Raw genomic sequence first — 14196 nt, 5'->3', positions numbered from 1 at the left:
TGCTAATGCAAAGTGTACGTTTGTGTGTGTGTGTGTGGTTCTGTATGGACTCTATGTCATTTACACCCAACATTGTAAACATACATAGAAATATATTACATGTGCTTGCACTGCATTTTGAAAGGGGGGGGTTGGTTTTACTTCACAAGAACACCACAAAAGAAGAAAGGAAAAAAGCGAAGGGCGAGAAATCAGAGCTGCGTGACTGTCCCGATGGAAAAGCTCAGTTTTAAGTCAATCTTCTTGTATTTTCTTGAGCAACAGTTGCACAACCTCTTGTTTCAGCAATAAGGAAAACAAACACAACAGAAGCTAAGTGAAGCCCAAAATCTGAAAGAAAAATCTAGCAGGGGGAAGTAGTCATAGTTTGTATGCAGAAGTTCCTTTCAGGTCCATCTTGGGTAGCGTGAAACTACCAGATCTCAGCAGGGCTCCGACGTCTCCACTGACTACATACAAGTCCTTCAGTGGAAGAAAGCCAGACGGTAAAATGTCAACCAAGCATGTTAACCAACGGAAACAATAGTTCTCCTTGTTCTTCTTTCTTTTTTGGCAAAATGGATACAAAGAGTCGGACACGGTGATGCTGCGTTTGTTTAAAAGTCCTCAACGAGCCAGAAAAGTCTCAAACACGATGGCTGCGTTGTCCGTCTGACACGGAGGAGCTGCAGACCCCAGCATGGAGGAGAGGGAAAACTTCAAAACAGACGCTGATTGATGGGAGTGGGCTGATGAAATCCACAAAGGACCGAAGAGAAGTTAAGCCGTGGATTGAGGTTTTTTTTTTTTTTTTTACAAGTAGACACGCCTCAGGTCTCCAGGTGAGGTAATGGTGTTGCACTGTGGGCACAGCTTCTTGTTCCCCTGCAAAGAAAAAGCACACATTAGCAAATGCAACTAAAGGACTTATATTTCCTAAAGAAAATGCAAGTGAGAATGCATAGCTGAAACACACCACTATTGGCTGCTGGAATAAAGGACAACCTGAAATCTACCAATCAGGAGCCAGCGCCCTCCCACCATAGCCCTACCCCCCAATCCCCTACACCTAGCTTAGCATTAGCCTAACACTAGGCTGCTTAGCATTAACTTAGCATTAACTAAACCTTAGTTTAAAGTTAACCTCGTGTTAACTAAGCATTAACCTAATATTAGATTAGCATTAACCTAACATTAGCTAAATATTAGCTTAGGAATTAACGTAACATTAACTTAGCTTTAACCTAACACTAGGCTAGTCTAGCATTAACTTCACATTAGATTAACATTGACTTAACATGAACTTAGCATTAACATGAACCTAGTATTAGCTTATTAGCTAAACAATAACTAAATATTAGCTTAGCATTAACCTCACACTAAGCTAGTGATAGCGGGTGGCTAGCACTAGCCTAGCATTAGCTTAGCATTAACTTAGAATTAGCTTAGCATTAATATTAGCATTAGCATAACATTAACTGAAGTCTTATTATAAACGTATTACATCTTAGAGCCAATCTGTTGTACTTTTTGGGCCTACAAGAGGAGAATCCCTGCTTTGATCAGTGACAGCATCAACTCTAGAACAAAACCTGTTTATTACCACAGCTCCTGCTGTGGTAATAAACATACACGACGTGATACACAAGGTACCAAAGCTTGACATTTGTGCTGCACTACGTGATCCATCTAACCTGAACCTTTGCGTTTGCACTGATGCAATGACAGAGTTTCTTCCTCTGCCTCTGCATTGCTTTGATGTTGCTCCACCTGTTGTAAAAGAGCAGCTTATAATATGCTGAGCAGACTGGGTGGGTGGTCTCCACTACTGTCCTTCAGACTGCCTCCCTAACAACCAACAGCAAACTTCAGCCACATTCCTTCAAACAGTTGCCACAGTGCACGGATTATTGTGAGCTATGAAAACCCAACCAGAAAAAAAATAGAAAGAAGAAGCAGCTAAAGTATGTGTGTTTACCAACAGTGGGTAAATAAAAATAAAATGTGACTCAAGCCATAAGAAGCGTCTCAGTGGAAAAAGTGAAAATCCACTTCTGACACATTGCTCCACCTCGAAATCTGCATGAACAGCAGCAGCGTTTCTTCGACACATGCTGTGATAAAGATATCCTCCTGTGGGTGGTGGGTCGGTGTGTGTGTGTGTGTGTGTGTGCGCGTGTGTGCATCGGTCCCGCTGTGCTCCAGCTGCCTCACTCATTAAAGCAGTAAGTGGTGGAGCTGACGTTAACGAGATTCCTGGGCATTTACTTTGATCGCCATGGCCCTTGTGATTTTAAGACGGTCTCCAGGCTCAGAGTTTAACGCCTCTTACATTAGACGCGGGATGGCAGGGAGCCCCAGGATACAAATGTCACAGCAGGTGCACATACATAAAAAAAAAAAAAAACACAAACTAAGACAATAGAGCCTAACAAGGAATGCTTTTTCTTTAAAATACAGTAATTAGTAAGTATAGAATTCCAGCAAGTTAATTAGGACTTCTTTTTTAATTTAATATGTTATGGTTTCATTTATTCAGACAACTTTTTCAGGAAATTTACTTTAATCGACTGCTTACTGTCAGTCTCCCTCAGAGGCATCTGCTGATCGCTTTGATGTGCACTTATGAGTTATTTCTAGGTGTGACCAACTTGACAGTTCAGTCAGGCTGACCACGCCTCCCAAATACAGAATCACTCTTCTCCAAAGACCATTGGGTGACAGGGGGGATAAATTAGAAATAAATAATAATAGTAATGATAATAATAATAAAAAAAAATCAGTTTTAATCAGTATTTTGCAATCAATTATAAGACATTTCAGGCGACCTCATTTCAAAGTCAAGTGACCCCAAGGTTGAAAAACTTTGACCTACAGTGACCTGAAGAGGAGTTTCTTTAAATATGGTTAGCATGTTGCTGCATGATTCAATAATGAAATGCCTCATCAGGGTGAGTGGGAACCGACAGGAAATGTTCCCTCTCAAAGCTTTGTTTATATAATTTCTATCCTTACAGGTAATCAGACCTTTAGTGAAGTAAGATAAAACTATATAAAGGATAATGTGGTGGAAGCAAAGAGAAAAAAACTGTTGATGCTCCCGGCAGCAGGAACACTATTTCCTTCTGCGCTCCATTTAGCACATCAGCACCAGCTAATTACACACCACTGAATATATTAGAGTAACTAATAATCGTTTGAACCAATGTGCTCTGCATCCATGCATCTGTGTGTATATATGTGTGTGTGTGTGTAGACCTGAGGCAGTGTACAGGAGTCATTGGAGGTTAGATTTGCCCACTTTATTCTAGTGGTTTAATGAAACTTTAGGGGCCCATTCCATCTAAGATTTGCACCAACAAGTGTTTGTCATTGGGGGAATGTTTCTCTTTATTTCTTCCCTATGGGACACCAACGCTTGGGTAAAGTCACGGCCTATGAAATGAGCTTGTGCCGTGTTGAGCTTACCAGAGTCCTGAGCCAGCATTCTTCACAATGGACATGCCAGCATTGGATGGAGGTGAGTGGCATCGTGTAGGAGTCCTAAAAAAACACACAGAGAAAGGAAATATGTTACACAACATCCACATTTAAACACCTAAACGTACATGCTCGCAGATGCAGGGTTAGGGTCAATTATAATTATAATCGCATAATTGATGATTAATTACAAATATGGCTAAATTATAATTGTAATTGAAAACATCTGTTGCTGTTGTAATCGTAATTGAATTGTTATTGAGTTCATATGAATGAGTTTGTAATTGGAATTGGTATGGAAATTCTATAAAAACTATAATTTTATTAGAAACACGAAACTGGGGAACCATGTTACCGTCCTATGGCTTAATTAACAATCCATAAATTGTTTCATATTTTTCCACTACCTGTCTATTCTCTTACGTATCATTTAAAATAAAATGAATAAACAACTCTAGGGGTATACTGACAGAAAATATGCTCAGACACTCACACCAAAAACAATAATACTAATGTTTTCATTGATTATGAAGCCTAACAAGATAACCAGGAGAGGAGAAACAAATTGCTTGATAGATAATATTTTTTACTGTATTTTAAAGCTGATTTAAGACATGGGTCAAAACTGACCCGTTATAAAAGATGCTAACAGAAAGCTAACACAAGACGAAGGTTACGTTTTATGGGGTTATTAATTTCAGGCTCAGTAATTGTGTTTAATTGAATTAGAACTTTAGTAATTAAGAACGTAATTTTTAATTGACTTTCAGGGGAAAAATAATAGTCATTTTTATTGTAATTGAACATGAATAATATAAAATGTAATTGACCCAGACCCTGCTGCCAACCTAATGTTTATGTATTTATTAATAACTACAATGTACCAAATGCAGCCATTGTACAATAAGCGCACAGAATAAAAATGAATTGATCTATATATCAGGATTTTTTGGACTCATTTTATTTGTGAAAATGCACAAATCATTTGCCACGTCCAAGTTTTTAGTTTATCTTATTTTTCGATTCATTTTTTTTTTTATCACAGGAGATGCTAACAGAAAGCTACACAAGAGAAAGGGTTATTTTTATAGGGTTATTGTGATTAATTGAATTAGAACGTATTTGTAAATGACTTAAGGGGAAAATAACAATTATCATTCTAATTACAATTGGGGAAAAAAATGCCTGACATTGTAATCATAATTGAGTTGTAATTGAAACGTGTAATTGACCCCAACCCTGCGCGGATGAATTCCCAACAACCAACCCCTCCCTGAGCAGGATACGGCAACAACAACAAACAAACAAACAAACCACCAACCGAGGAGCAACACAGCCTTCAGCCAAAGAATCACTATAACAAGGCAGCACATGGGCAACTGACCCGGCAACCCGCAGGTCACGCACAGACACACACACACGGGAGACCTGGACTGACACAACAACATGGCAGGCAGCGAGCGGATATGTGGAGGACAGCAGGCAGAGGAGGAGCGATGTAGGAACACACCGTGTACAGGTGATTTCTTTTCCTCTTGAAAAGAATGACCATGGGGGGAGGAATGGGAGGTGGGGGGCAGGAGCACGGGAGGGAGTGCCTTACCCTCCGTAGGGGCTGTGGGAGGAGCCTCTTAATGCCGTTGCCGTAGCCACCAATCACAAGGCCCCTGTACAGGCAGTACAGCCCGAGGGGGAGGGACTTAGGTTGCCTCTCTCCGACCTCATTGGCCAGTGGGCGGGGCCCCGGCCACACCCCTATGCTCTTGATCTCCGTGCCTGACGGGATAGCGGGCTTCCTCTGCGGAAGGGGGAGGTGGGGGAGGGAGAGGAGAGTTGGGGAGGGGAGGGAGGGTGGGGCAAGCGAAAGGTGGCAACTAATCATAGAGCCAAGCTTTGTACTGACTATGTGCCCATGAGCTCCACAATGCAACACACAGCACCACAACAATCGCATGCCAAATATATGGAAGATAATGACAGTGATGTAACGTGGTCTGTCAATCAAATGAGAAACTACAGAACCCGAGAGTTCAAACTACTTTCCAGTAGGGTTGGGCAATACAGTATATCGAGATTCAAGATATCGCAAGTTTTCTATTTTGGCGATACAGAAAATGTCAATATCGCCTATAACAATCATCAGGGTACCCTTTGTTCTTTGGTGATTCCGTTTTAAAACCAAATCAAAATAACAGTGTGGTTATTTTGTTTTACTGATTTAAAACCAAAACAGAAACACAAAAAAAACAGATAAGCAGCGTTTTTGTGTTTTTTTTGTTTTGATTTCTTTATGTATTAATAACGTTTCAATTCACCAGTAATGTGACTTATGCGTTGCTTCTTTTTATGTCTGGACCGGGAGCAAAAGTCAGTCCAGTCACCAGTTTATCTGGATACTATTTGGACCGTAGCACTGTTCGGTAAAGTTGGCAGATATTCACTGATTCGTACTTCCAGCATCAATAACTCTTTAACGAAACGTCATCAACACAAATTGCACCTCTTTACCATCAATGTGAGGTGGACAACATGATACCAGATAATTTTTTATCAAACGCAGCAGAGTAAATGTCCATCTGTGTGGTGAGAATAAAACATGAAGCTCTCGTCCTAGTTTCCCCGTAAATATCCAAATATCACAGAAACAGAACCAGATTTAAATTTAAAACAGAAAAACGCTGCTTGTTTGGTTTTTCCGTTTTCCTGTTTCTGGTTTTAAATCAGGAAAACAAAAAACCAATCTGTTTTTTCTATTTTTCTATGTGGTTTTGAAACAAAATAACCAAAGAACAAAGGGTACACGTATTAACAGTATATATATATATTTTTATAGCTTATCATGTATTAAAATGCTGGTTTTAAAAGATGCCATTTCTCTACTTCTCAGAACAGCATGAAAAGAACAATTAGATGGATCTCTGAATGCGTCCTAACCCAGACCTTCCCCGAAACAAGCCACACCAGAGAACTCACTCACACGTGCTGTCTCTTATAGGGGAAAAAGCCAAAAGCGGCACATATTGTCCAGCCGTTTGGTAATAAATATACTCAATGTGGAATATTGCATCAGACCTGTCTTTCTGGTCAAGCTTTATTTGAATTAAAAAAAATTGAGAAAAAATATCAAGATATAAGTTTTGGTCCATATCGCCCAGCCCTAGTTTCCATTAAAGGGCGATGAAGGTAAACTTTTGATGATGGTTGACAACCCTCTTTTTCTGGTGGCAAAACTGATAGTTTGGTTAATCACAGTTTACATATAAAAGTTTCTCCTTGGGTCTTTGTAAAGTTTCTTTCTATTTGTTGTTGTGAATCTCATTGACAGTAAACACAAACAACGAAACTTGAACAAACCCCCTATTGTTTGTTTGCCATCATCAGTTTTGAAACTAAAACTAAACTCGGGAAGCTGAACTGGCTAGTTGGCATTAAAATGTGTTGCAAGAAAAAAATAATAATAAAAAAGCACGGAATGGGATTCAAATGTGAACTGTACAAGTGTTTTTTATCTGAATAGTCTGACTTTTACCCAAGGATACAAAAACATCTAGTTTTTGTAATTAGAGGTTCTTAATGGTAGAAAATGTATGTACACCATCCCTATAATGGATTAATTTATTATCTTATGCATACGATATGCAGGTAAGGAAAATGAATGAATGACTGTACACTGTGGCAGCAGATGTCCGAATACATCCTTTTTTAGGAGTATTAAATGCTAATGTTCAAAGCAATGAAGATTTTGGTTTTAAGTATGTTTACAGATTAAACAATATAAAATGTAACATACTTATTACAGCCAGTAGATGGGGATAAACATCCATAGATAATGATGCACTTTGCCACAATACTTAGTGTGATTGAGCAGGAAATCATTTTTGGTCCATTTAGCAAACACTGAATGTTAATTTGAAAGTCCAACTTTTATAACGTATCCTTGTACTTTAGTTAACGCTACAATTTCTGCTTCTCTTTATTAAAACATTTACACTTTTCCAGATTGTGAGTGCAATCTGATGACTTTTAGATCACACGCAATGACAGTGAGGGAGCCGAAAGATGAGTTAAAGATGGACAGAGACAGATTAGACGAAGGAAGCATGCGTGTGTGTGTGTGTACACAAATACCTGTGTGTGTGTGTGTGTGTGAACAAGTTAGCGTGTGAGAGAGAGACATAGATGAGGGACAGTGACAGATGAGCAGAGACGAGCCATGTGTCTGTGCAGCAGTGAGTGATCGATCGCTGTGCCTTGCCCTCCGTGTCACCTCGGGCACCAAGCGACCTTTAGGAAACGCAGGCGTCAGTAATTACCCGCTTCTCATGCACACACACATACACACACACAGGTTGCTGATGCTGCACTGGCCACAGGCTTGTAAGGATGACAGGATGTTCTCTGAACACAAAGTGGTGAATGAACACAATCCCCGAAAAGGACTTTAGGTAAAGCAGCAGCCGTGTATGTGCAGATTTAACATTGTTCCTATAATATATGGTATGATTATACAGCACATATCCATATGCACCAAAATGACTGTGCCTAAGTGTGAAGCCATGCAAGTGAAACAGCAAACATTGACAGCACTATAGCAGAGCACCAACAACACTCACACAGTGAAAAAGATCCAATGAATCCAACCAATGAGATGCACAATGTTTGTATGTTCACAAACCATAAGCATGCATTAAACCACTTCATTTGGCTTGGAAACCAGGAACAACAACTTGTAAGAAAGTAACAAAATTGTGTCTCATTTATGGTGTACAAAAGGGATTAAATATGATGCCTAATCACTTTTTATTCATGTTTTCACATGCACAATATTCTTTTTTAGTTGTGTTGCACTGAAAATAAAATTATTGGACAAAACCAAAAAATATTTTGCCAATAATAAGTAGCTTTGCATTTCCAGCTCAGACTGTACTAACTTCACTAACATCAAGACATTGCAAATAAAAACATTTATATTAATGCTTCAAAAAATAAATCAGATAAAATTACTGTATATATATATGTAAATATTAATTTAGCACTGACATTCCAACAATGCACAATATAAAATAGTAAATAAAATGTTTAACTTGACCCCACTCAACAATACATTAAATAATAATGTACTGGCCTATAACTGACTGGGCTGTTGAAAAGGAGTCCTGAAAAGTTGTTGATGAAGAGCAGCTTCTCTGCTTTATCACAGTGAAATGTGTTCCTCTTCTCACTGACATGAGCTGCAGCACTGAACAGTCTCCCACTGTCTACCCTGTTTCTATGATAAACATCTTTTGACCAAAAACCGAAAATGCACTTTTTGGTACAATATTTTTGGGGGCCGAATTTTTGGTGCATCACTATTAAATAGCTAACTCATCTTGGATGATGGCATGAACCCCCCCAAAAAATAGTCTTTTTCTTTATTAGTTAATTACTGATCAATCATTGTTCTTACCCTCATCTATGATCATGAGCTTTGGGTCAGGAAGAATTTTCCTTTGCTGGGGGGCTGGGCTTTCCCTTAGAGACAGGGTGAGAAACTCAGTCATCCTCCGTGTTGAGAGGAGCCAGATGAGGTGGCTTGGGCACCTGATTCGGATGCTCCCAGGACACATCCCTAGTGAGGTGTTCAGGACACGTTTCACCAGAAGGAGACACCAAGGAAGACCAAGGGCAAGTTGGACCAAGTTGCCGTGAAAAAGAAAGTCTGGGCCTTATTGCTAAGGATGCTGCCCTCACTACCAGACCACGGATAAGCGGCAGAACATGAATGGATGGATATTATTGCTTTATTTATTATCACTGTTATAAAATACGTGATTGCACATTCTGTCAATTTTATGAGTTTTGAAGAAAATCAGTCACAATTTCTACCTTCTTTGTTGCATTTTTGGCCCATTTTGTTGAAATAGACTAAAGGGGGATGGGGGACAATACATTTTCACTCTTCGAAGGGGGGGCTGAACAAAAAAGTTTGAGAACCACTGGGTTAGAAATAGTTAAACACGATTGGCAGAACAATTTGGTGAACCTTGAAATAAATGAGGATTAACTTCCTTTGCAATCCATTGAGACAAATAACAGTTTTAAATGATTTGAATACTGTGGTAAGTGACATAAATGATATCTATTTATGTTTTCCAGTTTAAGCTTCTACGGGACGAGAACAGGCCTCCTAACAGATATTAAAACTCACCATGCAAATAAGACACTTGTATCGGTCTCCTCGCAGTATCTGCTTCTCCAGCTCTCGGATTCGAGCCTTCAGAGCTTCCATGGTGGTCGCTGTGGACTGGTCCTCTGTCACCCTACAAAAGATTTAATTGTATTGTTAAATTACTCACAATTTCCAAATAAAGAAGAAGCAACATTTAACATTTATATTCTAAAAACAAAAAATACAATTGGTCATTATTGCTGTTTTTTCCTTCTCTTTTGGCTCTAACCCTTTGATCTTTCCAACTTTTATCTGATACATTTTTGTCTTTTGATGAAAATCCAACATTTATATTCACTGCATCATCTGTTCTTGTTTTCTCTTTGGTTTCTGAAACAGTTTCTGTTTATTTCCTCATCTTCCTCTATCTTTTTTTCCTCCACCTCTTTTCTATCCGACTCCCTCCCACATTTCATTCGGCATCGATGATCAAGCCGCTGATTAATGCACAGCCAGATAACAGAAAATGTGCATTTAACACTGTCCGACAGCATATGAAGCGACCATAACTAAATCAATAGAGCCAGCACGCAGACCACAGCGGAGCTCCTGCTGGAGATGAGGCTGCGCGGGACAACCAGTGTTTATTACACCCATCCACTCTCAAGATGAAATAGTGGCCGGACCCACCAGTGTGTGTTAAGGAAAAAAAAGGAGAGCGTGTATTTATGGTGATGTGGTAATTTTGCAGGCTGATAGCTCGCTGATCTACGGTATCGATCTAGATGGGAAAGGACAAGTGGCGAGAGGGAGGGGAGGGGCGAGAGCAGGGGCATGTGTGGCCTCGCACGTGGCGTTATTTACTGCAGGGAGGACGTTTTATTTGGAAAAAGAAAGGAAACTATGTATTAGGGTTGTCACGATACTAAAATGTTCAACTCAATACCAATACTCAGGAACGTATTAGGTACTCGACACCATTTTTGATACCAATGCGATAAAAAAATAAATAAAAAGATTGTCATTAACAAGAAAAAGAGCCTTGAGTTTAGAGCATCCAATTCGGCCCGCAACAGAAAGCAAAAAAGTCAGAGAGACAATGAATTATTGTGTTAATTACCAACTAATTTATTTGTAGATATGTCAGCTAGATATCTAAAAATGAATACACAAATTCAATGAAACTTCACGTAACCCTTATTACATGATGACAGCCATTTTTAATCTCAAATTCTTAAAAGAACGCTCAATTTTCCCCCAAATCCTGCAAATTCCTTTAAATTATTCCCCAAAATTACCCCAAATGACAAATTTAAAGTGAAGCTCATACAGAGACTGATATCTGTCACTTATTGCTTTGATATTATCAGCGCCGTACATATTTTATAATGTATTTATACATGGAAATGCAAACTAGAGCACAATAATGATTCAATTACTAATTTTCCCACCAAAAATCTGTGGCCCACTTACGATGAACTGCTCCGTATTTGGCCCCTGAACTAAAATGACACCTCTGCTCTATTACAACATGTAACATTTAACAGAACCACAGGTTAAATAAGAATATAATAAAATTATTTTTCTTTTAATAATAGAGTTGTGCAAAAAGAAACTTCAACTATGATAAAAAGTTTCAAGTAATCCGAGGTAGTGCAAAAAAATAAATGTAGTAAAATAAACATCAACAATTAGAACACACAAGATACTGTATATAGGGAAATATTGCAATATATTGCAGAATCGATTTTTCCCTTACACCCTTAATTCAGATACAACCCTTGAGCATCAATACTTTGTTGAATATCGATACCATAAAAGTCCAATAGTAGAGTCTGGCAAAATGGCTTCCTATAGTGGGTTAAGAATCAATGCTGAATGGGATTATCTTCAAGCTTTGGTCTCTAATTGTTTTTATCGTTTGCTGATGTTAAATTAAACCCCATCCAAGCAAGTTGCACGCCCTGAAATTATGACATGCAGCACTAATTCTTGCATCAGATATTCAGGTTTAAGTCCCCCAGCCCCTGTGCCCCTCCTTAACTTCACCATGATCGTGTCTCTATAAAGGCCGAGCCTGTCCCGACACCCTGGTGCCCTGTAAACTACTTTACCCTCTCCCTCTTATTAGTGCTGAGCTTGTAAAAAGCCATTTAGCCTTGATTAGCTGGCTAGCTAATAAAGCAGCAATGGACGGAGGTGGACACTGTTGTCACACAGACAAAGCCGTCTCATTTTTTTTTTAACCACTCCCATAAATCCCACTGTCACCAATTCACCCACAAACAAACAAACATCTGCTGAATGGGCGCTTTTTTCTTTTTGGTGACATCTTTAACACTGTTCAACTACCCCAACCCCCTTTGTGCAAATTAGTTTCTATATTTAAAAAGACAGGAACTATTGTTTCAACGGTTGAAAAGAAAATCCCTTATCCTTCCTTTATGCAACTAAAGCTGGTTAATACAGAGGTAACATAAGGAAGTATCGGTGGAGACAGGATTTGCTCAAGATGTAATAAATGTTACTGGAAGAACATGATGATGTCACTGGGCCAGGCTGTCTCAGAAGAACACATGAAGCCAAATACTGTAATCATAGAAAGAAACAGCTTCTCAAACAGTTCCACCTTTTTAAGTAAGAGATGAGTCCTCAAGCTATAAGACGTGTACTTTGTGTACAACACCCCGTTTAAACGGGTACACAAACTAACGCAGATTGTCAATTTGACCGCCTAAAGACACATTTATTTAACTCTGGTAACCAAGTTTAGTCTAGTTTGGATCCTCTGCACTAGTTTATTCTAAAAAAACGTGACATGGTTTAGACATTTTCTCTCTAAAACTGCTTAACCACTAACTTTATTTTATTCTAATCCTAATCCTGAGGCAGATCAACCTCTGTCTGTATATAAGCTTTACACTAGTTCACCTGTCAGTAATGGCTATCTCCTATATTACACAGGAAGTAGTGTCTCAAAACCTGATCTATCCATAGCAGGTCCTCTGAGAACAGGCTATGGTTATGGCAAAGTAATTTAGGAAGTAACTTAATGTCCCCTGCTGCTTCAGCAACTACTGGTGTGGAGCTCATTCAACCAGTTGTTTTTTCTTCTGGCAAGTTAACATTCATACACCATTATTGCCTATTGCTGGGCGATATATCGAGAACAAGGATATAATGAGTTTTCTATTTTGGCAATACAAAAAATTACAATATCGGCTATAATTACATATATTTTTTTGTATCTTATTTTGTATTAAAATTCTCATTTTAGTAGTCGCTGCATTCTCTATATCTCAGAACAGCAAAAAAAGCACAGCTACATAGATTGCCGATTGTGTCCTAACCCAGATCTACCACTAAACAAACCACACTATAGAACTCACTCACATGTGCTGTCCCTTATAGGAGAAAAAGCCAAAAGAGACACACATTGTGCAGCTGTTTGTTAATAAATGTGCCTGTGTGGCAATTTGTATGAGCAAATTTAACCCTGAATTGTCTTTCTGGTGAGACTTAATTTGAAATTTGTATTTTAAATCATATATAGACATTTTGAGAAGAAATATTGGGATATAAATTTTGATCAATATTGCCCAGCACTAATAGGGCCTTCTGCTTTTACATTCTGAAATTGAAATTTACATTACAGTTAAATTTTGTGTTAACAAGTTCAGTGACTGAAGAGGGGCTTATTCCTGCCCTAATGCATTGTTGTTGAAGTTCTGTAAATAAACTGAACATCTAAGTTTGATCTGAGTGTTTTGGGCATGACTATGTATTTTTGCACCGTTCTCTTCCTTTCTGCTGCTTCAGGTTGTAACTGCTGTGCACTGTACATCTATCTTCTTTATGTTTCTGCTGGAGTGTGTATTTAGAAGCTTTGTGAGCATACAGGGACACTCACCTAGTAGGTTTTTTTTTTTTTAACATGTGGCCTTGATCTGAGTGCTGGGCATCATAAACCCATGAACCAATACAGAAATACAACGTCCACTAACGCTGCTTAGTTACTGTCCCGTTGGGCCCCCCCTGCAAGGTCTGCATATGTATGTAGGAGACACTAAGTGAAACTGTGAGGAGCCAGGAAAGCTGGACACGGACAGATAGATGGCTCTGCTCCTCTCTATTCAGGGCTAGGACCACCACTCATTTCATTAGTGCAGGGGTGTCAAACTCATTTTAGTTCAGGGACCAAATCCAGACCAGTTTGATCTCAAGTGGGCCACAGATGAAGCAATTTCAACATTAATGTGCCCTAGTTTGCACTTACAGTTACAAAAATACATATAAAGTATATGACACTGACCATATCCAAGCATTAGGTGACCTTAAACTTAAAATCACTAACAATTGCTTGATTTTATCAACAATTGTTATTTAGTTTAGAGTAATTTGAGGAAATTTCCCAGATTTTGAAAAACTTTTATTTTTTACTTTACTTTATTTTTTTATGAATTTAAGATTAAAAGATGACTGCCAACATCATGTAAGATAAGCATGGGAAAATTGTCATTGTGTATCCTTGTGTATTTGGAGGGGCTGAGATGTAATTTACATAATGATGCATGTTTTTTCTCATT

At 38.7% G+C, this 14196-nt stretch overlaps 1 protein-coding gene across 6 annotated transcripts in view; it reads right to left on the bottom strand.

Annotated features, from left to right (window-relative positions):
• Positions 1-730: 730 nt before the first annotated feature.
• The window catches only part of rnf220a (ring finger protein 220a), a 180687-nt gene continuing 167221 nt past the window's right edge, over positions 731-14196 (bottom strand). For 5 of the 6 annotated variants that reach the window (XM_028472205.1, XM_028472204.1, XM_028472203.1 and 2 more), the window contains 4 exons: positions 9650-9761; positions 5063-5257; positions 3448-3522; positions 731-864 (listed from right to left, as the gene is read on the bottom strand). In XM_028472205.1, the coding sequence (XP_028328006.1) occupies positions 793-864; positions 3448-3522; positions 5063-5257; positions 9650-9761 (454 nt within the window). In that variant the 3' untranslated portion in view covers positions 731-792. The remainder of the gene's footprint in view (positions 865-3447; positions 3523-5062; positions 5258-9649; positions 9762-14196) is intronic. The other variant, XM_028472206.1, reaches the window with a different exon arrangement.

This window comes from Gouania willdenowi, chromosome 17, assembly GCF_900634775.1.
Source record: "Gouania willdenowi chromosome 17, fGouWil2.1, whole genome shotgun sequence".
NCBI lineage: Eukaryota > Metazoa > Chordata > Actinopteri > Blenniiformes > Gobiesocidae > Gouania > Gouania willdenowi.
This window is presented reverse-complemented; position numbering and strand designations above follow the sequence as displayed.